The following is a 23202-nucleotide window of genomic DNA, read 5'->3' as shown; positions in this document are numbered from 1 at the left end:
GTTCTGAGTGCATCAGCTCCTGCAGCTTACACTCATTTCCAGTTGTGTACCTCCAAGAAACAAGAATCCTCTCCTCTGTGCTCAGGGAGACCCCCAGCTGCAGGGACAGCACGGCCACCAAGCTCCAGAAAAGCCACGGCAACGCCACGTGCACTGCCAACCTCCTCACTGCCACGCTGGGGGAATTTCTCAGAAGGAAACTACCCGCTCTGATAACTCAGCCACGGATGCAGGTACACTAAAGCAGCCCCTGCTGATGACGCTGCACCTAGAGAAAGGTTCCTGGAGAGGAGGATGTGCTTTGTCACCACCGATGCAACTTCTCGTTAGGCAGCCAGCCAGCCTGCAGCAGGGGACCAGGCAGGTTGTCAGGAGGGTAAAGCAGCTCTCCCAGCAGGACAGATTGGCCAGGAGCACAGCAAAGGCTTCAAAAAGTCCCCTCCCTGAAGGAGGGCTCGTTCATGGGAGACTGCTAATGGTCACAGCAGAGGGTTTGTGTCCATCCAGTCGATTAGATGTTCTCTGATCCACCCCTGACCGTGAGTTATTTTTGTTGCAGCACATTCTTTTTGCAGTAACAAAGCTCTGTGTCCTCCTCTGCAGGATCCCTTCAGCTATACAAAGCTACGTTACAGACTGGGTACCAAGGACTGCCGGGGAGCAGTGTGGGGTGACAGGGAGAAAAGGGCAGTCACGGATATTTTAACAGGGATGTGTACATTTGGGGTAAAAAGGCTTTATTAAAAGTGCATGCTTTTTTTTTTTTTTTTCAGAGGTACCGAGAACGAGGAATCCCCATCCCATCTTGGCTGGGGAGTGCAGCAGCCTTCGCAACCCCTAGCCCTGTCCATCACACATCACCCGTCAAGTAGCCAGCGACTGAATATTCCTCAGCATTTCATCAAAAGCCTCCCGGGAAGGCGCTTCGGCGTTCTGAAAGGAGACCTTGATCCGGCTGTAGAGACTGAAGGACTTCAGCTCCAGCCAGATGAATCCAAAGCGATCGTCGTCGAAGAGAACAAAAACACCCGGGGTTCGCTCGGGGCTGGTGAAGCCGTGGCCAGCAATAAGCCCCGTCCCATAAAAGCTGCAGGGAGAGAGGAACAGCAAAGAAGAGTTGACAACAGCCATGAATACCTAATATTTAATAAAAATAGTAATAAATAAATTAATAAAAACTAAGACGAAGCTATTGACAAACGTGCTGATGGGTGCTACAGAGCAGGGAGTTTATAAAATCACCCATTTCTATTACACAGCACAAAAAACACTGCAGAACCATACAAAGAAAAGAAAACCCTGCATTGCTATGTACATTCATCTGTGCCTTCTTGAGGCTTTTGCCTTCTGATCAGCACCTGCACCCCACGGATGATTTTTTCTGTAGTTCAGCCCAGTATTCCAGCTGAGATTCACTTCTGGGACTCAAAATTCAACCTAGGCCCAGAGAATCCTCACAGAAAAGGAAACGCATGCGGAGAGGGTGACCAGAGAGGCAAGCCTTGTGACAAACCCAGGGGAAGGGAGAGAAAGAAAATCTAAAAAAAGAAAAATCTACCAGGAGCTGGCGAGGAGTAAAGGTCAGTCTAACCTCCAAGCAAGCAGCAGGTGGAGCTGGGTTTTATTCAAACACAGCTTGGTTGTGACAGCAGGGGCCTGCTGGGATTAACCAGCTCTTGGTAGGCTTTTCCACCAGCACAGATGTTTGGCTGAAGGTCACCTGCCTGAGCCTCAGCTTTTGGGCTCTTTTTCCACACTTCATTTAGTGTGCTGCTTCCCTGACTCCAGGTCTCACTCATCGAGGCTCTCTGAGTACTTGCACCAACTGCTTGCGGTGCTCAGCACCTTCCAGAGCCAGCAGCTGACGCCAAGGAGGGGTGGGAGAGAGCACCGTGTTCCCACAGCCAAGGAACACAAATGACACGCAGGAACAGGAAGCAGCTCCAACAGATCTCCAAACAGATGAGCCAGGCAGCTCTTGGAGGAAAACAAAAAAGGCAAAATACGGGAGAGGAGCTATTTTGAGAAGTTAACAGGATAAAGATCTACCAAGGAAGCGGGACTGGAGATGAGAGCACGATAAGAAAAGATCAAACAAGAGCATAGGAGATAAGACAGCGGAGGAGGAAAGCCTGAGCATGACAGGCTCGGAGATCTGCGTGCAGGTAAAGCACAAACAAATACAGCACGTGCCTCAAAGGTCACTCTTTCCATTTCAAGAAGTAACTGGCACAAGTAGGCTATATTATATGTATTACCAAACTCGGCAGGTCCGGGGATAGTCTTCGTTCCTTGATATGACTCCCATGGGCAGCACAAAAGGCTGGGAAGCTGGCGCCTTGTCCTGGGCTGCCCCCTCGGCCCCAGCTGCAGTCTCTTCTCCCTCAGCACCTTCTCCTCCTCCCTGGGGCTGAGCAGCGGGCTGGGAGGCAGCCTGCTGGGAGCGGTCCTCTCCCTCCTGCCGCTGCTCCTCCTCCTGCTCCTCGCGACGCACCTGCTCCTGGACCTCAAGGACGATGCGGGAGAGCTCACTGAAATCGCGGAGGTTCTCAATGTCAGGGAGCTGCAGAGGGTGTGCCAGGTCGATCTCCACGGTCTGCTGGCCAGCTGGGATGTTGGGATCTCCCTGGAGAAAGGGAGCAGCAGGATGGTTGCAGCCTTACCCTATTCCACAACTGTCACATCGGCAAGAAAAGGCATCAGGCTTCATTCTTTGTTCCCTGAACTGTCTGCATCTCCCAGAAACAGAATTTTACATCACATGCTACAAGTCTGGCTGTACTTGCAAGGATGAAAAAGTCAAAGCAGCATCTGCATTTTGTCACAAATCCCCTCTATAGAGAGGAAGGAGCTCACTAGCCTGGCTGGCTTCAGTGAAGAGCATCTAACATTTGATACCTGCTCCTCAGATGCACAAGTGATCTCCAGTGACCTGCTACCAGCTGCTCTCAGAAAGCAGCTGGTAGGGACAGAACAAGGAGAGAGAGCCAGGTAGCAGCACGAAAAAACTTTGCAGAGCTCATTCTAGCTATGCTGCACATGTTCAGATTCACTGGTGCCACCAACCCCCATGAGGAACAGGTTTTGGGGCGGCAACACCTGATTACCTTCCAGAGACCTCTCTCCTGTGGATCCTGGCATCAATAAAACAACATTTTAGTCAGCAGCTGAGAGAAAGGAAAATGTACTCACGGTGATTTTAGTCCCCTTGGCTTTCCTTCCATGAAAGCTCAACATGACAATCTCCAGCCCATGGCTCCCGTACGTCCCCTTGAAGAGACCCGGCTTTATAAGGTCATCAGGGCTGCTAGGAGGGAGGTAGATGCGTCGGTACGTCAAGCAGTTGCTGTGGAAAAAGAAAAAAAGAAAAGGTCAGGGAGGTTAAAGGAGCACCCCTGGAAACAAAGAATGTGTTTGCAGTCTGCTCCTCTAGGCAGCTTCGGGTCGTCACTGAGTCAGAGGTGGGATCTGTGTTTTCAGCACTGCCAACGAGCTTCACAGATTGCACTCAGATGTATGCAAACACACCAACCCTCCACTTCCCTCTATCAGCACTTGTTAGCACACCAGGATGCTTCTGCAGCAAGGTCACGGCAAACCTCCCCACTCCCTGGCATTTCTGGAAAAGCTAGGAGTGAAGCATATTTAAATATGTGCTACAGTGAGGTGGCTGCTATTAGAAGTTTGGCGTGACAGTCAAAGATAAAACAAGTTCTCAGGGACTGTGCAATTCCTGTCTAGTGCACTACCAAGCACGCTGTTTACTAACAAGGAAAATAAGCAAAAAGCCCCTTGGGATCACAGATATTTTCTCTGTCTTCAAATTAAGCACTGTTAGATGGCTCAAAACCATCTTACTGCACATAGTTATTTTAAAGAACTCGGAACTTTATTAGTATTGCTTTCATTACATCTCATCCCTCTGAACAAACAGAGAGGACTGTGCTTCACCGTATGTCTGCACAGAGCCTGCAGACACAGAAACTACACAGGGATGTTCCTTCGGCTGTTAAAGATCACTGCAAGCACCCCATTTTCAGAAGAAGTGATCTAATGTGGTCTCATAGTCGCAGCAGCCTTAATACCTAAGAAGAGCTGGTGCCCTTACTCATATTGGCTGGTGTAGATGAACTTCATCAAGATGAGCTCCTGCATGTGTTCGTGGAAGATGTCTTCCAGAGTCCGACCCCATTCTTCCCGTAGCCACGTCCGGAATTCCTGCAGGAAGACAGAGATGTTGGATTTGAAAGAGGGGCAGTACCCCAGCGTGACCTCACCACAGCAGCACAACTCATGAGGTGAGCCACAGAGAGGGCACATGCTCTGACAGCAGATCGTGCCTGATTTGGGAATAAATGCTTAACACACAGCCATTAGGGTAACTGCCCTACATCTGCAAGGCCCTACACAATAAAGATATGCTTCCCTTCAAATAAATCTCAGGTAGAGCCAGTGTGTCTCTTCAGAATAAAAGCATAAGCATCATCTGTTACTGCGAAGCAGCTGATCTACTGTTTATGTCCTGACCTACCTTGCAGAAACCCATTTGTGTGCCCAGAAGCCCACTCCCATGCTCTGTCCTGGCACGTTGAACATAAAAGGGGCAGCTTTTGAAAGGCACTGAAGATTTAGGAGGTTAAATCCTGCTGATATAATAACAATGCATCTAAATCCAAAGGGCCCTTTGAAAAAGTCTCCCAAAGTACCTCCGCACCAGCTCTGACAAGTTAATACCCTAACATGAGTTAGCATGATAACAGCTTACGCTAAGATAGCAGCCTGCCGAGTGATATCCCAAACCTGCTTTATCTTCTAAAGCCAGATCCTCCAATTACCATAATGCCACACATACTTAACGCAGCGCTTTGGAAGTATTAACGCATTTCTCATCTGCTACAGAACCAGCAAACACTGAACTAAACCTTCCACCCAGCTGCTTCCTGCTAGCAGGCAGACACCTCACAGCATATCTTCGGAGGAACTGACGTGTCATGTTTAGCTAGCTGGGCTCCTGGCAGAAAATGCTGCTACCTGGAAGATTTTATTAGCTGACAGTTTCCATCCTGACACCCTGCCATGCATTGAGGTAAGGCAAGGGTCTCCACCCAGGCATTCTGCAGGTGTAACGATGAACTGATCTCATAGATTGTGACCTTAAACTGCCCCTTGGCACAAACAGAAGGGGCTCCCCAAGACCCTGCAATTCTTTAAGTGTGGCAGATTTACGTTTTGATTCAAGTCACAAACAATTCCACTCAAACAAAAAAGCTCAGGGTAAATCAGCCTGAGGCTACGAGCCTGGGTTTTCAAATTTCAAATGTGTTCAGATAAACAGAAATTGGAACCCTGAAGACCATCTCCCAGATCCCAATATTAGCTAAGAGCTCAGATAAGGCAGCAGTGCTTTATCTTCACAGAGGAGGCATACAAGCAGCCTTAAGCCAGGCTCTTAGCAAAGCACTCTTACCTCTTGCCTTCCCCCTGACATCCGATGGTGATCTGTCTGGTTGCATTTCGTGGAGAACTCATCCTTCTTTACGATCTGTAGTTAGCACGGAGGAGAATTTAGCAGGTTACAGACCTGATTAGAGATGCCTAGGGATGATGTAGCTAAGACTGCTTAGAGCACATGCTTTACAAAACAGGTGTTACTGACTCTGGCACAGGAGAGATACCATTAAGTGATATCGAGTGCATCAGCTACAGGATAGAGAAATAAAAGCAATAAAACCCCAGCGCATTCTAATGAAATTCCTTAGTTTCAAGTTGCTTCTCTATTTGAGCTTTCTATTTTAAGGAAGAGGAAACAACCCCTCAGGAAGCTTTTCAAAGCATTCACTGTACTGAATGGATGATGCCAAGTCGCCTTCCCACAGTCTCATCTTAATGCTGCAAAACCAACCAGGTCTGCATCCCTGCTTGGACAAAGCCTCTTTGTGTATCCTTTATCTCAGCAAGAACATTTATCAATGCCCCCACCCAGCTCCAGTCTTACAGCAGAAAGTACAACAGCCTTAATGGACAGTGGACAAATTCAGAACAGGGAGCAGCCCATGCAACTTGGAAGACACGATGAGGATAAAGCTGGAACCCGCACATAAAACAAGGTGCGGAAGGCCACATCCTTTTAAAAACATGTATTTTATATTGAATCTACTTCTAGATCCAAGGTGTGTGCACACACGTTGCCCCTAGGACACATGAGGTGTAAAATCCTAGAAAAGCTCACCTGGATATGACCATTGTGAGGCCCCTTGTGACCATACATACACTCAACAGTCGCACATTTCCTCTCCATGAGATGAATCCTGAAGAGAGGTTTGAATCTCATCGGATCATCCACGTGAGGGTCATGAGGTGGCAAGTACATCCACCCGATGATGAACAGGCCATCTACCTGCAGAGGGACATAAAACAAGTCACACCATGTCAGCATTGCCCACGTTCTGTGACATTTGCAGCAAACAAATCTGGGGTCTATTCTTCAATCAGGGCAGGAGCTGCAGAACAGCTTGCTGCATTTCCAAACTGCTTTCCAGCAATTAAACCAGACCATATGCACTCGCAGCACACCCTTGGTGAAGAGGGAGAGGGTTTCTTTACGAGGCTTTCTGCACCACCGGAAAATGATCAGGCTTTTATTAGCGCAAAGGACTTTGTGACGGATGCTTGGAGCGCAGGATCCGGAGAGGGAGACTGCACTGAAGAGACCACACAGCAAGTCAAGCTCTAATTGGTTTGAGAGCTCATGCTGGCAGATACTCACATGGAGTTCTGCTTCTCATGATTATCTGTGCTTTTTGGATGAGGAATTATTTGGCTCCGTTACTCACAGACAGCACAGGAAGCAACAATCCCCTCTGCTGAGAGGTACAAGTGCCAGCCCTCTTCCTGCATGCCTAACAGAATCCTTCCCCTCCAGCCCTACAATTTCAGAGAAAAAGATGTTTTCTAAAGAGCAAGACGTGAGACAAAAGCAGAGCAGTGCCACAGAGGCACGCTTGCCTTTATAAGGTCATGAAATCATGTAAGCATTGGTGCACTTGGCCACTCTTACACCAGCTCACAGAACTGACCCTTGCAAAACCTCACAGCTGCACTGGCCTTGTTATGTTACAGTTCAACCTGTCACCTACTGAGCCCTGGTGCAAAGCATAAGGGATTCAGGCAAGCTTCTTGCCCAGCTCTCAACAATACAGAGAGAAGAGCACCAGAAGTGGCAGCCTCCACAGGTCTTGCACCAGTATTGCTCTATCTGATGCATTAGGCTTAGGCACTGCTGGTTAAAAAAATAATAAGGTAAACCACAGGAACACAAGAGCAAAACCCTTTGCACGATGCTCAGCTGTAGGTGAAAGTGATGGGCTCAAGTCTCTGCTGTAGTCAAAGCAGAAGGAATGGCTTCCCATGCCAGCCTCTGGAATATCAGCATTAGACCAAATGAAGCCTTGCCCTGAAACATTCCTCCTGTTTTTGTTTGTTCCTGTGGCTGTCTGGAGTGCAGCTGAAAAACAAAAGGACTGAACGCATAAAGGTGGTGATGATCAAAGGATCCGAGAAGCAACCTCTGGGAACACGTCATGAGCTTGAGTGGTGGCTGTTCAGGCTTCTTGCTACCACGCAGATGGCAAACAGGACTAGAGAGTGGCACACAGAAGGCTCCCAGTCCTCTACTCCCAAGCCCCAGAGGGAGGTACTCACCACCACGTTCAGCAGTCCCCCGTAGGGCCCGATGTCCGGCTGCCATAACCCCAAGATGTGGCGGTACCGGTGCAGCACTAGGGAACAGCGAGACACTGACGTGAGCACATCGAGCTAAGGAAATCGGCATTTGGGGAAAAGAAAGAAAAAGGCAGGCTACCACAAACCGCACACAACGCTGCCCAAATACCCCCCCAGCAGCCCTGACGAAGGAAGTGAAAGCTGGTTGCACCCAGCCGCAGCGAGGAGCTTCTCAGCTGAGGCCTCCCACAAGTTCACACGGATTTGAGGTTCTCTGAAGCTCTGCCCCGCTGCAGGGGCAGGATTTCGTTTCCAGGACTTGACACAACCTGATACCTCAGCAGGAACAACCAGAAAGCTTTTGCAACACGGTCCTGTTGATGCAAATCACATGCCATACCCAGAGCTAAGAACAAAAAGTATCTGCCACCTCCAGCTACCAAAAACGTACTCGATGTCTCAGACTGCAAAACAACAGAAAATAAGGACACAAAGGCAGCAAGGGACAGGGAAATTCAAGTATTTTGAAAGAATTTCCCCTCCTTGCAGAGACAAACCTGTCTGTAGGGTTGTGTCCTTAAAAGCAGCCAAAAATGAAGGTCAAATATGAAAGTTTTCAGTGAACAGGATCTAAAGCCTGTTACAGAACTACCCTAACAAAAGCCTGGAGATGCTGCTTGCCTCCATGCCTAACAACCACAGCCATGAATTCTGTCCATAAAACGACCAGCAGCCTCCATACAGGATGATGCACAGCCTGGCATTTTGTGTGGGGACAGCAGGGTGCATGTAATTTCTAAGAACACAGCAAGGAGACACCACACCGACCTTACAACGCTGCTCATGGCCAACTCAGAAAGCCACAACAACCACTTTTAACCTACAGAACAGGCTGAGCAGTGGGTTTTGTTTCACATCACTTTACAGGAAGAACTGAGATTCAGTGCAGCTTTGTTCCTTTAACTACCCAGGACAGCAAGAACCGTGGGGATGTTTTTATTGCACCGAAGCAGAGAACTTCCACCGAGGTTTAGGACAGCAGGGAGGGCTGTCCGGAGCTGCTGCCAACTGGCCCGCAGGAAACTTTTTCCAGTGCAGTAAACAATTTAGGACCGATGGCCTGGTTTCACTCAGCGAGCCAACTGCAGCACAAACAGCACGGAGGCGAGCAGGCGAACCACATTCCCCGTCTCCTGGTCTCGCTGCAGCAGTTACACATTAATAACTGGTATGCGTAAAAGCTGTTCCACCCGCCGCAATCTGCTTGCTCCACCCTGTCCGTGGAGCTGATAAAACCCAGCTTTTTTTATTTTTAGGGCAGAAAACTCGATGCTAAGCTATACAAAGCAGGGAGTATTTATCTCATTCTCCCCCAGCTCATGCCTGAAGCCCCCTGGGAGCTGCTGCCAGCGGGCTCTGCAGGAGCAGGGAAGTGTTTGCCTGGCAAGGTGAGCCCTGTTTTTGCTCCCTCTGAGCAAACAGACGGCTCCAGGAGCTACAGCAGGTCTGGAACCGTGGCTGCTTCACGCACAGCCCAACTCACCAGCTGCCCCGTCACCTGCAAGCCTGGGGCTGTGGAGGAGGCTGGAAGAGCTGCGCAGCCTCCAGAGGAAAGAAGTTACTGGGCTGGCACTTAGCTAAAGGCCTGAACAAATGGAAAAGCAAAAGCCTGAATCCATTTTTCTGGCTGTTTTTTTTCCCTGCTGTAGTGCCTCTGGGTTCCAGCTCTATCCACAGCAGGGACAACCCGTCGAGCTCCAGCTCTGGCACTCGGTGGCAGGAGATGGATGGATCTGACAGCTGCTTCCCTCCCCACTCCTCGAAAGAAAACAGCGCTTGGGTCTTTCTCCAAGGCTTTCCTCTGCTATGTGCACTTCCAATTCTTCTCAGTCCTGAAGGAGCCTCTCGCCTATCCAAATTTCTGAGCCCACGTCCTGCCAAATGGAACAAAAATACATCCACGGGAAGCTTCAGTGCAACCCCCACCCAGCCTGGGCGTTATCCACATTGCCGCACAGCCCTGCAAGCTCTCCAGATGAAAAAGCAGCTTGAATCCAGCTGGGGAAGAAGGGCTTAGGAAAAAAAAGCAGTGAATGCCCAAGCTCCCAGCCACAGGAGGCTGCTTAGGAAGGGTCTGACGCCTGTGCTGGCCACCAGAGTCAGCCACAGGGCAAGGAAGTGACACTGAGCAGATGCAGAGCAGGTCCAAGCAAGCAGCACAGAGCTGGCACACCACAAACACCAGCGGGATGAACAGACAGGTTACAGCCCCGGAACAGGTTATTAAAACAGGAGCACAGTAGATGCTTTCATATGCTACTGTTTTAATTAGATCTTATTATATTACCTGTCTCCAGGTTTGAGGGTGATAAAATAAAATTAAAAAAACAGGGTTTTTCAATGAATTCTGCAGCTTTTAAAGCAGAGGTGGCTTGCTTTGACTGGAGAAGACCTGACCTACTGCAACTCAGGCTCCCGGGATGCAGCAAGATACCAAGACAAGCAGTTACAGCCCCCCAGCCAGCAATAACTGCCCTGCTAGTGGAAGGAGCAAAGTGTCAGCCCTCATAGAAAACCCCGAGGAAAGTGATCTGAGCTGACCTAACGCTGCACGAGCACAAACTGGGGAGCACTCACACGCCAAATCCTGGCAGCAGACTTAACACACAGGTGGGGAAAGAGGGAACCAGGCAACCACGTCGTAAAACGCACTGGCTGTTCCCCAAGTAATACATCAAGCCCCTAAAGGAAAGAGGGTCAGACTTCAGAAGCTTGGGGCTGCAGCTGAAGGATTCACAGCTGAGGGAACAGCACAAAATGCCATTTCAGGGCCACCACAAACTGCACGCTCACAGCAATTACCCGGGTAGCAACCTACAAAGGAAGCCCAAATCCCGAGGGGCAGCTTTGGAGGAGCCTCTCCAACCCCCCCCAGCTCCTGAACACGGCTGGTGCTGACGGGCAGGACTGCCAGAACTCCAAATTCCTGCTGAGCACTGCTGCTGCTCATCTGCTGTGACTCGCAGGAAAAACACCATCATCGTGGGCTGCTGGAGATCATCTGTGTGGCCCGTGCTCAGCTGTCCTTGGCACAGGCAAGTCTAAACAGCAGCATCCACTCCGCTTGTTAGCATGTGTGGAAAAACTCCATTCCTAAGCAGCAGTGAATTAGTTACCTGAGTTTGCAGAACTTATTAATTACCCTCCCCCTGTGGAACAGGGGACAGCTGAACACCCCCTCCAAACACCAAGCACTCCAGGCCTCCTCCAGGGGTTTAATCTGATCACTGCTCCCTCCAACTCCTGCAGAGGACTGAGCATCAGACTGAAAGGTTGGGTAATCTGCCCTAAACACGGAATCAGGAGGCAAAGAACAGTTGACCCAGAGTAGTTTCTTGACTGAGATCAAGAATGCAGATCACAATCTCCGAAATACCAACAGTGTTTCCTAGAGAGGGGGTGGTGGCTGAAAGGATTCACTGTGCAGGGATGGAATTAGTATAGGAAGGGCTGTGGGCCTGAACGCAGCTCATCTGGATCGAGGCGAGGCTTTTTGCCAGTCCAGAGTTTATTTAGGCTTGCTTTCAGAAGTCCTGACCAGGGTATTTGAATGCTTTCTAAGAAAGGGGCAATGCACAAAGAGCAGAGCAAGTGCTCCTTGACTGAGTGTTCTTCACTGACCCTTCTTTCTGGGACTGGCCAGGACAATATTTTAACCTGAAGCATTTCAAAAGAAGACCTCACTGTGTACCCTCCTCACTCCAAAGGGTCAGACCACTCCACTGATGAGCAGCAGAAAGAGCTGACTAACAACGCCCTCCGTACAGCCCCAAGATCCACCCCAAAATAATCTGCTTAAAGCAAAAAGTCACACTCCATGCAGCATCTCGTGTGTGCTCAGTGCAGGAAGCATCAACCAGCAGGAGGTACGTACGGCAGGTGTAAACATCTCTGTACTCCATGTGCTCGTAGTCGGGAAGGATTTTCATAAAACGCCCCGACTTCACCCGTGGGTTTATACCTGAACAGACACAGCAGGGTAAGTACCAGAGAACTCGGCTCCACCGTAACCAGCACGTAACCTTGTGAGCAGGCTGGGCCAACTCCCTTTTGGCTTTACTTCCAGCTGTGGTGCACCAATTTGTCTCCATCAGCCCCAGCCTCAAGCCCAGACAGACAGAATTGCTTATACACAATTTAGCATGTTCAAGGTTCCCTCAGACAACATTTACAACTGGCATCCAGGGAAGTAAAAGTGAAATCAGGGCCCCCAGTCTCATCTCAGGACAAGTAGCTACATGGATGATAGCCTAGGTGTTGCATTAATCATGCCCTCTAACACTTAAGCTCCGTCCCTCATTTCCCACACTATTTCCTGTAGAAGCACGCTCAGTGGGCAGAAAAGCTTGTGTGAGTTCTGCCAGTAGCCCCAAATTAACTCTTCTGCAATTAGAGAGGTTTACAGGACAGCAGAGAAAATGGGGTCACACCAGCAGGAAGCTGTTCCGAAACCACTAATTGTTTGCAGCAAGGTAAAATGGTGAGCCTGAGCAGGAGAGCCAAGACAGTGCATCCCCCAAAAGCCAGAAAGAGCTGCCAAGCACCCTGAGTAGTGCTTGGCCATTCCTAGCTAGCAGCCAAGCTAGTTAGGATTGCTGAACAGATAAGGGCACGGTTCTTCTTCAGAAATGCAATGAAATCTATCGCAGAGGTGGTCCTCGTGTCAAGTGCAGCTCTTTGCAGACAGATCAGGCAGCTCCCTTTCACGTGCACAGACAGGGAAAGAAGGGCAGTAGGCGATGAAGTAATTTTGCCTGTGGATGCTCAGCGAGTCTAACACAGATGGGATTAAAACCTAGAAGTTCTTCCTTCCCAGCATGAAGATCAATGCTTGAAGTCATCGCTGCTTCAAGGCTCAGCAAATAAAGCACGTGTGGAAGTGGATTTTGGCTCTGAAAAGCCCACAGAGACTTCTCGTGATACAACTTGGGACAGTTACTGCTTTTGCTACATAAAACAAAACCTGATCTCAACAGCCAGAAGCCACAGTTCAAGTGCCACAGGTTAAATCTCTCTTTTTATCCCAAGGACCACAGATCCTTACAAAATTCGTGGTGGTGCAACCAAGATAACACAGCCCGACAGTGCTGACACGGGAGCTCTCAGAGCCATCAGCTCAGCTTCTGACTGCAAAGGACCAGATTTGGGGACAGGGAGACAGTTTCTCCTCTCTGATGACCCTGCTCCCCACTGTAGGACCGTGTGTATTTATCTTGCAGAAGGCCTAAGGAGCTGGGGTCCCACTCACAGCCATCCCTAAAACACAGACACTTCCTTCAGGAGCAGCCCAAAGTCACGCTCAACCCCTTTACTGACTGCTCTTTCCCTCTGCTAGCATAATGGCATCCTTCCACTGAGATCAAGGCTTCGGTACTTTAGGGCATGGGCAGCCTGCAGCTATGAAAAGTATCAGTTAATCCTTAGCAAGATCTGAAAAGGATAAAACAAACTGGAAAGACTGAGAAACCTTCATTATGCTCTATAGGGAACTTAAATTCCATGCCTTTTCCCTACTAAAGGAATGGGGGACATACATGTAGATATCCCATTTCTCAGCATTAAATAAAATCCCAAAGATGTTAACTTTACAGACGCCCTTGCCATTAGAAGGTAATTCTGACTAGCTTATTCTGTCAAAGTTTACTAAATACCCAACATGTCTGTGGTTTCAGAGTTGGTACTAAGCAAGGACACGCGGATCTGCGCCAGCTCTACCACTTACGTTTGGCATACACATCTCGGCAGGACACCCCGGTGATCTCCAGCTTCCGCAGGTTCTCACAGACGCCGTATTCTGCAACGACACAGGTAACATAGCTCAGGCACAAAGGTGTTTGCTACCCAGGACCTCCACGTCTACTCTTTGAGCAAAAACGGGATCTTATCAGGACATTCTTGAAAGCTGCAACCTGAGTCCAGGATCTCGTTGCTCTTCTGCAGAGAAAATGGGAAGCTGGATGTAATTTCATTGCAGTTTGGGATCGGGAGCCTAATACGTTTTGCAAGCAATGCTCGCCACAAACACACCATAAGGAACACACAAACACCACAAAATTACAGCAGCTTACACCTAGTCTGGGAAGGGTGTGAAGTGTGGAAGACGTACTCGTTATAGCTTGGAATGTCTGCTCATTTAGATCAAATCATGGTCGTGTGTAGTAATTATTTACTTCCACCGAGGAACCCAACAGAGAAAACAGCTTATTAGGATCCTAAGGAAAAGGTCACAGCCTTTAAAAAGAATGAAACGGAGACATAAAACAGGCATCAGCGTGTACAATATGGTTACACTGGAAAGCTGATCAGATTGAGATGGGTCTGTTGTACGCTCGAACGGCTTTGATTGCTTACAGAACGCCCTCAAAACAAAGCAATCCAGAGACCTTACAGGCAGCTTTGAAGCAGAAAATGAGATCATCTCGTTTTGTTTTCAGGAAGTCACCGAACTTCTAAGAAACTCTAAGGAAAGAAAAAAAAGCAAGCACTCAGTGCAAGAAATCGTTAGAAGACCAGAGGGAGGAAATGAGAGGAGGGAGATCCCAAAAAATCATCAGCAACAAAAAGCAGGCTGCTGCAGCAACCCCATTAGCTCTCTGTACGGCGAGCTATCCTCCTTGACATCAAAGACATCCACCCCCCAGATCAAACAGCAGCTTCCCCCAGCAATACCAAACACCTGTCAGACATTTGATACGAGAGCAGGGCTGCAAAGACCCTCATCAAACCATTAAACACCGAGCTTATCCTCAGCTGAGCCGCCCTGAATCAACAACCACCCAGCAGGGCTGCCAAACACCGCTAACCTGCTGCAAACTGGGACTTCATCTTCACAGATGAGCACAGCAGAAGTTTCCCTGAATGAATTCAGCCTCATTCAGTCTATAAATACCCCGCTTGTGGGACACGATGATAAAGCACCCACGAAGCTCCCTGTCAGGCTGCCTCCGGGGAACGCGCGTCCTGCGTGACATTGCTTTGGGGAAGCAGCAAGCTCGATAGAAGAGCAGGCAGAAGGCACAAAAGCACTGCCCTTTATTAAAAGATGCACAAGGCCACTGCGAAAGTCCTGCTGACTGCCACAGAGGGAGCTCTACGTGCACCAAACCCAAGGTGGGCTGAGGAGGCACAATTAGGCAGCAAGCAGACAGCCGAGCCTGCAGGAAGGCACATCCAGCCCAGCACAAACAAGCTATTTAGTGCTGGGCTACTGCCAGCTGACCCTGCACGGCCCTTCTGCAGATCTGGGAAAGCAGAGCTCTGCTGGAGGCTGGAAATTCAGACCCAGCCTGCAGTCATCCTGTCTGCCCTTCCTGCAGGGCTTTGCGAGGCTCTCAGCCGCCAGCCTGCCTCTGGACACAAGCAGGCATGTGTCTGGGAATTACATCAAAGGGATGGAGGGAACAGTATGTTTCCTCAGCTGATCAGAAAGTCGGAGATCTTCTAAGGTGACAGCAGCAGCGGGGTTACAGCCTGCTGTTTGTACACAGCCAGCAATTTCCATGTAAACAAACGTTCACCTGGCCACAGCAGCCGCGAGATGCGTGCCTTCTGCAGCAGGCCTTGCAGCTAGCTTCAAGTCAGCGTCACTGAAGGTATTCATACTGCATCAGAAAGGGAGGAGACACGCAGAGGATCCTGCCCAAATGGCACTTCTCCACGTTGCCGACAGCAGTACCAGCACAGTGACATTCTGCCTTCCTCTAGAAGGTCCTGACTCCTCGCAGCATTTTCCCAATTAGAGCTGTAAATCACTTCAGCTGCAGTCCCAGCGCAGCTCGAGGACAGACTGACTTCCAGCAGGCACCTCCAAACAACTGGCTGCAGGGGGAACGGGGCTGATGGGAGAGCTCTGCCCCAGCCTCATGCCCTTGACAACCTGCAGGGAAATTTTCTGAAAGCAAGAACCCCGATAAAGGTGCATTTGCTAAGTTCTGCAGCTGAAATCCTTCCTGGAACGATTGGGTGTTCTGTTCAAGCTCCCTTCAAGGAAAAAAAGACAAACATCGATATCGTTCCACACTATTTGACATTAAACCCAAGGCTTGCCTTACTGTTTTGCTCAGCAAACCCAACTGCAAGCAGCCGAAACCCCAGACTGATGGCTTAACTCTGGCTAAGTGCAGCAGCTCAGTGCTTCTGACTCATGAGCTGTTAACATCATGATAGCTGCTTGATGAGAAAAATAAATCTCTTGGCTCCCAGAGCCTACAAAAACTCTGAAGGTCTTCAGCAAGAAAGCTGGCCCTTTCTTTTTAATCCAGAGGACAAGAGGGATGTGGAATTACTGGTAGGTAGAGCTTCGAGAGTTACAGAAAAATAGAACTGGTGAGGTTTTCTTTATAAAGAAGAAAGCCTTTTCCCAGAAAGCCACAAAGGACTCGTGCTTCCTAATGCTTAACTGCACTGAAGAGGAATTTCTGTTACAGAAACACCTCGGTGCTGCAGCTCACTGAGTATTTTAAGGAGTTAACAGCCACAGAAATTCACACACGGATTTTATACGGTTAGAAACTGCCCGCTTAATCCTGCTTCAAAAAACGGGGCTGGAAATTGGTTTTAAAGTCCTTGCTTGCCCAGCTGCAAAGTCTGCTTTACGAGGTTTGCAACGAGCTCCTGGAAGACCTGCCAAACATGGTGACAGGGTGCTGCTTCCACAGCCACGTGTGCTGGAATTTAAAGGACGTGGAAAGGTAGCCCCCACGTGTAACGAGCTGATACAATCTTCTGGACACAGGGAGCGTTTTCACTATCTTAAAAAATAAATAAATACACAGTTTTTCTGAGAGCAGCTGTTGGACAAGTAGTTCTCTCTCCCTGGATGCCAAAAACATGTTCTTTTTTATATAAAAAAAAACAAACCACTGTCAACCAGTGTAGGGAAGAAAGCCTGCACTCACACCAAAGATCAAACCACTGCTTTTCCTTTGTGTCTTCTCAGCATGGCAATGCCAGAAAGCTGCCCCGAGCACTGCACGTGGACATCTGTAACTCAGAGGAAATGAGGATGTCTGCAAGGGCTTGACACACTTAGGACTGCTACGTTTCAACTGTGCCCTGACTAATCAAGTACTCTAATTAGCCCCGGATAAATGCACGCTTACAGAAGGCACAGAAACTTCCAGGATTATTTTAGCCACCATGAAAACAGGAGATTCCCAGGACAGCATCCCTGAAATACCGGGGGGGACGAATTTGGAACCGGCTTCTTGTTTCCAAAGGCTGAACTATCGGATTAAAATACACGGGATGCTTTCCCAAACACTTCCCCCAGGGGAAGGCTTGTAGTTACCACTGACACGCTCTGCAACTGCGAACAAGGAGCTGACCAAAAGGAGTCATGGTCTGCAACAAACAACAGCATCTGTGGAAACTGGGAAGGAAAGAGATGGGGAGCTTCAGATCTACAACTTCGCAACAGACCTGAGACCCTTTGCAGGATAACTGCTGTGCACTGCCACAGCAGTGAGAAACAGCAAACCTCTGGCTTTTAGACAGCTCCTTGACAAAGAACGTGTTAAAAGAGGAAGAAAAGCCTACCACGGTTCACCAAGGAAACACCACGCAATGCGTTAACCTCACACGAAGGGAGTTTAAAGCCTTGTGACTCATAAAAGCCACTTTCTTATTTACTAAGGCCACAAGAAAGAGAGTTTCTGTTGTGGGAGCAGTTGCATGCTACGCTCCTGCATGGATTCTCCAGAGTCTTGTAAGAGCTAAACTCCATCCAGCAACCCCCTCTTTGAGGATACAAACCAGATTTCCCATGCTCCTGCCCAGGAACCTCTGTCTATAAGGCTTGCTGAAGGCTAGCGTCTCTAACACCTTTGGCTGACGCTTGTCAGCATGTTCAGAAGTTAATGGAGATGGTTGTGACAGTCCAAAGCCTTTTCAGGCAAGTTCTGGATCTGGTTACTGTGAACAGCTGGGCTGTTTCCAGGTGTGGTTACCGATTAATATCAACTCTCAGATGTTAATCAAGGTAGGTCAGGCCACGAGCACGGGTGAAGCGTGCTTTAACTCTGCTCCCACTGCAGAGATCAGCAGCCTCCTATTTATAGGATGCATGAAAGCCGCTGCAATTCTCTTCCTGCCAAAGAAGCAATTCAGAGACATTGTTTACCCCAAGCAGTTGCAATGATAAAAGGACAACAGTCCCAACACAGCCACGCCAGTGTTACACAACTGCTCCTGGTTAGTCCCAGCGCTCTCCTGGTTTACAATCAGCAGCACAAGCCACTCCTTCCCTTTCCAGACAAGCCCTCTGGGTGTTTGCAGCAGCCACAACACGGTTGCAGGAGTATTCTAAAACTGAGACAGCACAAGAGGAGGACACCAACTCTCAGTGGATTGAGTGCCCCAGCAGATTTGGGCAACAGCCAGGCCTTCCCTCGCACCCAGCGCTGCTCCTACCCGAGACAAGGGTACGAAGTGGCTGGCACTTGTGCTCTCGCTCTGTTTCTAGGACCTGCAGCTTCACAATGAGACACGTCATGCTAAACTCAGAGAGAAACAGGGATGTGATTAAGAACTGTCCTTAGGTAGGAAGTGCCTTGGTTTTGAAAGAGATTATAAAAGGTAATTAATTACATCTGGTGTTTGACTATCACATAGTCAGTGCTGTACTGCTATACGGAAATACAGGTCAGAATTTCTAGATTTTAAAGGGGTATTTATATAATATTTTAAATTTTTATAATAAGTCCATATCTGTACCCAGATATGTACAGATATGTACCCAGGTAACTGATCTCACCAGGTAGTCGCACACATTTGAACACAAATTAGCTGAGTGTATGCAGCAGTACCACTGAAACACAAGCACAGGAATTAACTACAAAATAGGTCCCTGAAATGGTGACCAATTTTATACTTACAAATGCACACATCCAAAGACACAGTACTGCCACGATGGTAATTACTTACACATGTGCAGGACTGTGCAAAGCACTGAGAACTGGTGAAGTTTTGCAAACCCTTCATGAAGTGCACAAACCTGCATCAGCAGAGGAGTACAAGGAGAGAATGATGCTGTTTTATTAGCCTGCCTCCACAAAACGCTAAGTTATTGGGATCACCCCATGCTGAGCGAAGAAATAAGAACGCTTTGGTGCACATTTTCTAGGCAGAGCCTTTGTACTGCCCAGGGGTTCCTGGATAGTGCTGATAAAGCAAGAACTCATCCCTGCAAGGTTTAATGCACTTGAGCACATCCCGCTGCCTACAGCAGACAGCCATCCTGCCATACCTACATCCTTCATCCTCATGCCCTTCCTGGTGTTAAAAACAGAAAGGAAATGACAAGGAAATGTGTGTGACTCCAGGAGCTGGCAGCAGATGCACCTGGCAGGACCAGGCTACGAAGAGAGATGGATGAGCGCAGCAGGACAGGACCTGGAGGTGGGATTAACAGCCGCTGGATTAAAGAATGGGACAGAGTCATGCTGACGGGAGGTAAAGGTGAGGAGTAAAGAGTAAGAACCGCAGCCTAACGGTAGCAGGACACACCAAGACACAACACATCCCCTAATTTCTGTGTTAATGCAGCACAGCGCCCTTCCAAGATGCTCCCCAGGATACGCACATGCGGACCAGGAGCCCCTGGGATGCCAGCACAGCACATCCCGAGCCAGGGCAGGATGAGCAGCCCTACCCAGCCTGCCCACCTCCTGCAGACACAGGGGGCTCCTCACATCCCCTTTACGCAGCCCCCACTCCTCAGACTCCCGGCTGCATGCCTGGTGCCTCCCTTCTTCCCAGCGCAGCCCGACTGCAGAGACTGCTCCTTCCCTATCCCTTTAACCCAAAATTCCCCCATCTGCAGGATTTGTGTAGGGTTGAAAGCAACATCTCCCAGGGCCTGGATCTCTCCACTGCCATCCCAGGGCCCTCCCATTTTGCTGCCCAGCCCCTCACACCCCATGCACCCCTGGGGTTCACCCCCCCCAACCTTCTCGGGAGCCTCCTGCTCCTCGGGGGCTGCACCCCAAAACCCAAACCCCAATCTCTATCCCCACACCCCCATTCTCACCCCACAACCCCCCAACCACCTCCCCGTACCCCTCATCCCTCCCCCAACTCCCCACCCCAAACCAGGCTCCCCCAGCCCCCCTTAGCCCCCCCCAAAGCCCCCAAACCGAACTCCCCAACCCCCCCACATCCTTCTACCCCCCCTCAACCCCCTTAAACCGTGCTCCCCCACCCCCTACCCCCGAAACCGAGCCCCCCCAGCCCCCGTAGCCCCCTCCCCAGGGCGGTACCTTCACGGCAGCGCCGCCGCCAGATGGTGTCGGTGCGGAGGATGCGGCGGAAGGTGGTGCAGACCCGAGCCAGGCTGGGCAAGTCGGTACCGGGCAGCGAACCGAAAATCTGCACCAGCAGCTCCGGGGGCAGCTCCAGCAGCGACAGCGGGGCCCGGCCCGCCTCAGCGGGGCCCGCCGAAGGCCTCGAGCCCTCGATGCGCTCCGTCTCCTCGTCGTCCTCCGCAGCCACCGCTACCCCGGAGGCCTCCTCGGGCTCCGTGTCGGTGTCGGGCTCGCTGTCGCCGTCCCCTCCCCGCCGTTGCTCCCTCGCCGCCCCCCGCCGGCGGCAGCCCCGCGCCGGGCCCACGCCGCACAGCCGGGCGCACACCGCCATGGCGGCCGCCGCCGCCGCACTGAGCCCCGGGGCGGAAGCGCCGGAAGGGGCGGGGCGGACAAAGGGCAACGCCCACTCGGCGCGGATCCGCCAATCGGAGAGGGGCTCGCCGGGTGTGGCCACGCCCCCCCGGCGGTAACGGGCGCGCGGCGGCCGTTATCGCCTCAGGGAGGTGGGGGGCGGGGGAGGGGGTGAGGGGGGGGAGTCGGCCGCCCTCTGGCGGGTGGGGGAGCGGGAGAAACGGGTTAAAAATATAAAAAATATAAATGATAACAACGTTAATAATAAAAATATTAAAAGTTACAAAATATTAAGAAATAAAATGTGACGAAAATAAATCGAAAAGCACATTTTCGGTTCTGTTTGCTGAAATGGGGGTAGAAAAGGAGGACTCCCTCTTGCCCCGTGTGAGGATCGAACTCACGACCTTCAGATTATGAGACTGACGCGCTACCTACTGCGCTAACGAGGCTCCTCGATGTACCTTCCCCGCCCGCCGCCCTTATGGCGGCGCCGCCCGCCCCGTCCCGCCGCTGTGAGGCGCTGCCCTCGCTGGCAGCCCCTCTGACGGGAAGGCCGGGCCCTTCTTGTAAATGTTTTCTCGTGCTGTTCCACGAGATAAACCTTGTTAGGGGTTTTATTTTCACAATGTTTCCATGTGGCCTTGATGTTGTGTTCCTGAAGTGTTTGGGGGCTCCCTGGGGATGCGCTGTGAGCACCACGCTTGCAAGGAAATTAAGGTGTTCTCATGTAATTGCAAAAATTAACGCCAACCTCGTTCGCCTCTCTGCTCTGAAGAGTGGCTGTTCACCTGGGATTTCTGTGGTGAAATAACTCTGTGCTCGCTGAAGTGCTCGGCAGGAGAGGCCCCTGACGGCTGCCTCAGCTGCAGTCACCACAGCGATCCGCCTACAAATACAGAAATCGGACAAAGATGGGAAAGCAGACATTTAACCGATGCCGAAAACCTCCAAGCCTCACCCGCAGGAGTCACTGCCGGGAGGCTGGTCAGAGTGAGCAACTGCCAGGAGGAGGAGGAGGAGGAATTTCGGATGGGAGACCCCCCAAGAAGAGATCCTCGGGTGCCCTGAACATTTTTGAGGGGTTTGCCAGGGGTCTCGTGGACAAGCCTTGTTGTCCCCAGCACCACATCCCGATTTCCAAGATCCATCTGGTGTTTCCAGAGCCATCAGGTGATAGATGACGAGTCCAGGCTTCAAGGCTACACCAGGAACAAAATTGCTGTAACCACAAGATGAGGAAGCACACAGTTTCATGCAGCCTGAGCCAAGTTCCTGCCCCCCTCGTTAGCTCACGTGCAGGATGAGGCCGTCATTTGCATAGCTTGGTTCATCCTCTGGGTCTGCGGTGACGGGCAAGCTGAGTGCCCAAATTCTGCTTAAATTAAGAAAAGCTGCTCCGAGGGCCTAAAACGAGGCACATGAGCAATGAGTCACCCAAAACAATCAACGGCTTGGGAATCTGTCTGTAGCTGTTTTCCACCTGTATAGAATCACATGAATTTCCCCCCATGTTACACTGCATTCAGCCTGCTACTCCAGCTTCCCGACACGGCTCTCACAGGCCCTGTCGTGTCTGTTTGTTCAGGAACTGATGGATTCCTGGAGAGGACAGCAAAAGGACCGATGGCGAGGATGCACACGTGCATGAAACGAAAGACGTCCTTGATGACATTGCCTCAAGCAGAAACTCAGCAGTCTACGGCACATGCATCTTTCCTCCCTGCTTTTTTCCATTTCTGGGTTTTCTATTTTTATCCGGGCTTTCTTCTTTTCCTTTGAATGTTCCTTCTGTGCCTAATTACCTTCCCTCCCTTCCCCTCACCTACCTGGCCCATATAACCTTATTCCACAGCCCTGGCTCCACGGATGCTGAGCCCCCTCCAGCCCTCTGATCCGTTTCCCACTGGCCCACTGACCCCTTTCCAGCCCAACGCAGCAGAAAGCAGGGCAACTCACCAAAATCCACACCAATTCCTACAGCACTCCACTGCCCCATGCCCGTTTCCTCCAGATGAGGAGGAAGGAGAGGAAAAAGCTGTGCTGAAAGGCAGAGCCCAGCTCTGTGAGGCACTGATGTGGCCTGCAGGGAGCAAAGCCCAGCAGAGGCTTAAAACCTCAGCATTTACCGCCCTGCCATCAGACTACAAAATTGGCACTTTCTCCTCTGTTACCTCAATCTATCAGCTTTATTTGTGACAGCAGGGAGCACAGGAAAGGTGCATTATCATCGTCTCACATCCTGCGTGGCGCTACCAAACGTCTGAGCACCCTTCTTTGTAAACACGACCAGGGGAAGAGCCCGGAGCTCTCCAGCACTGCTCTTTCAGGCAGGCAGCTTTCAGCCATTACCACAGGGCTCTCAAAAAAGGATGCGCTGAGAGGGAAAATTCATTGTTCCATTTCTCTTCAGCAATTAAGGAGCTGATGCAGCTCTCCCTACAGTCAATTAAAGTCTTCACACTCACTCTAAAGGGCTTTGGATTGGTCCCAGAGTCGGTGTCCTCATTTTCTGTAATCCTGAAGTGTTTATGCCTTCCCAGTCTGAGCAGGGATGTGCCAGTTGATGGCGTATCCAGTCAATTATACCCCGAACAACTAGCAGAGAATTATTTATTTTCCATTTGGCAAGAGGGACAGCAAACTGTGGCAAGACAGAGGAGCAAGCTGAGCCAGATGAACAAACCCCATTTGCCACACGCAGTACTCGCAGAATGTTTATGTGGCACAAACCTGCAGTGGGATTACTGCTTTGTAATACGTACCT

At 50.3% G+C, this 23202-nt stretch overlaps 1 protein-coding gene across 2 annotated transcripts; it reads right to left on the bottom strand.

Annotated features, from left to right (window-relative positions):
* Window positions 1-716: 716 nt before the first annotated feature.
* Window positions 717-20431, bottom strand: FBXO31 (F-box protein 31). Of its 2 annotated transcripts, XM_084533207.1 has the most exons (10): window positions 20040-20430; window positions 13505-13576; window positions 11657-11743; window positions 7702-7778; window positions 6230-6397; window positions 5468-5542; window positions 4109-4218; window positions 3193-3346; window positions 2259-2626; window positions 717-1087 (listed from the first exon to the last, which is right to left on the bottom strand). In XM_084533207.1, the coding sequence occupies exons 1-10, from the start codon at window positions 20413-20415 to the stop codon at window positions 865-867; spliced, it is 1710 nt and encodes a 569-aa protein (XP_084389333.1). In that variant the 5' UTR covers window positions 20416-20430; the 3' UTR covers window positions 717-864. The 2 variants fall into 2 exon arrangements, with proteins under 2 accessions (XP_084389333.1, XP_084389334.1); XM_084533208.1 differs by lacking the exon at window positions 11657-11743 and having other exon boundaries at window positions 20040-20431.
* Window positions 20432-23202: the final 2771 nt, after the last annotated feature.

Source organism: Aythya ferina, assembly GCF_964211825.1.
Source record: "Aythya ferina genome assembly, chromosome: 12".
Lineage (NCBI taxonomy): Eukaryota > Metazoa > Chordata > Aves > Anseriformes > Anatidae > Aythya > Aythya ferina.
Note: the sequence above shows the minus strand (reverse complement) of the source record. Positions and strands in the feature narration are given on the sequence as shown.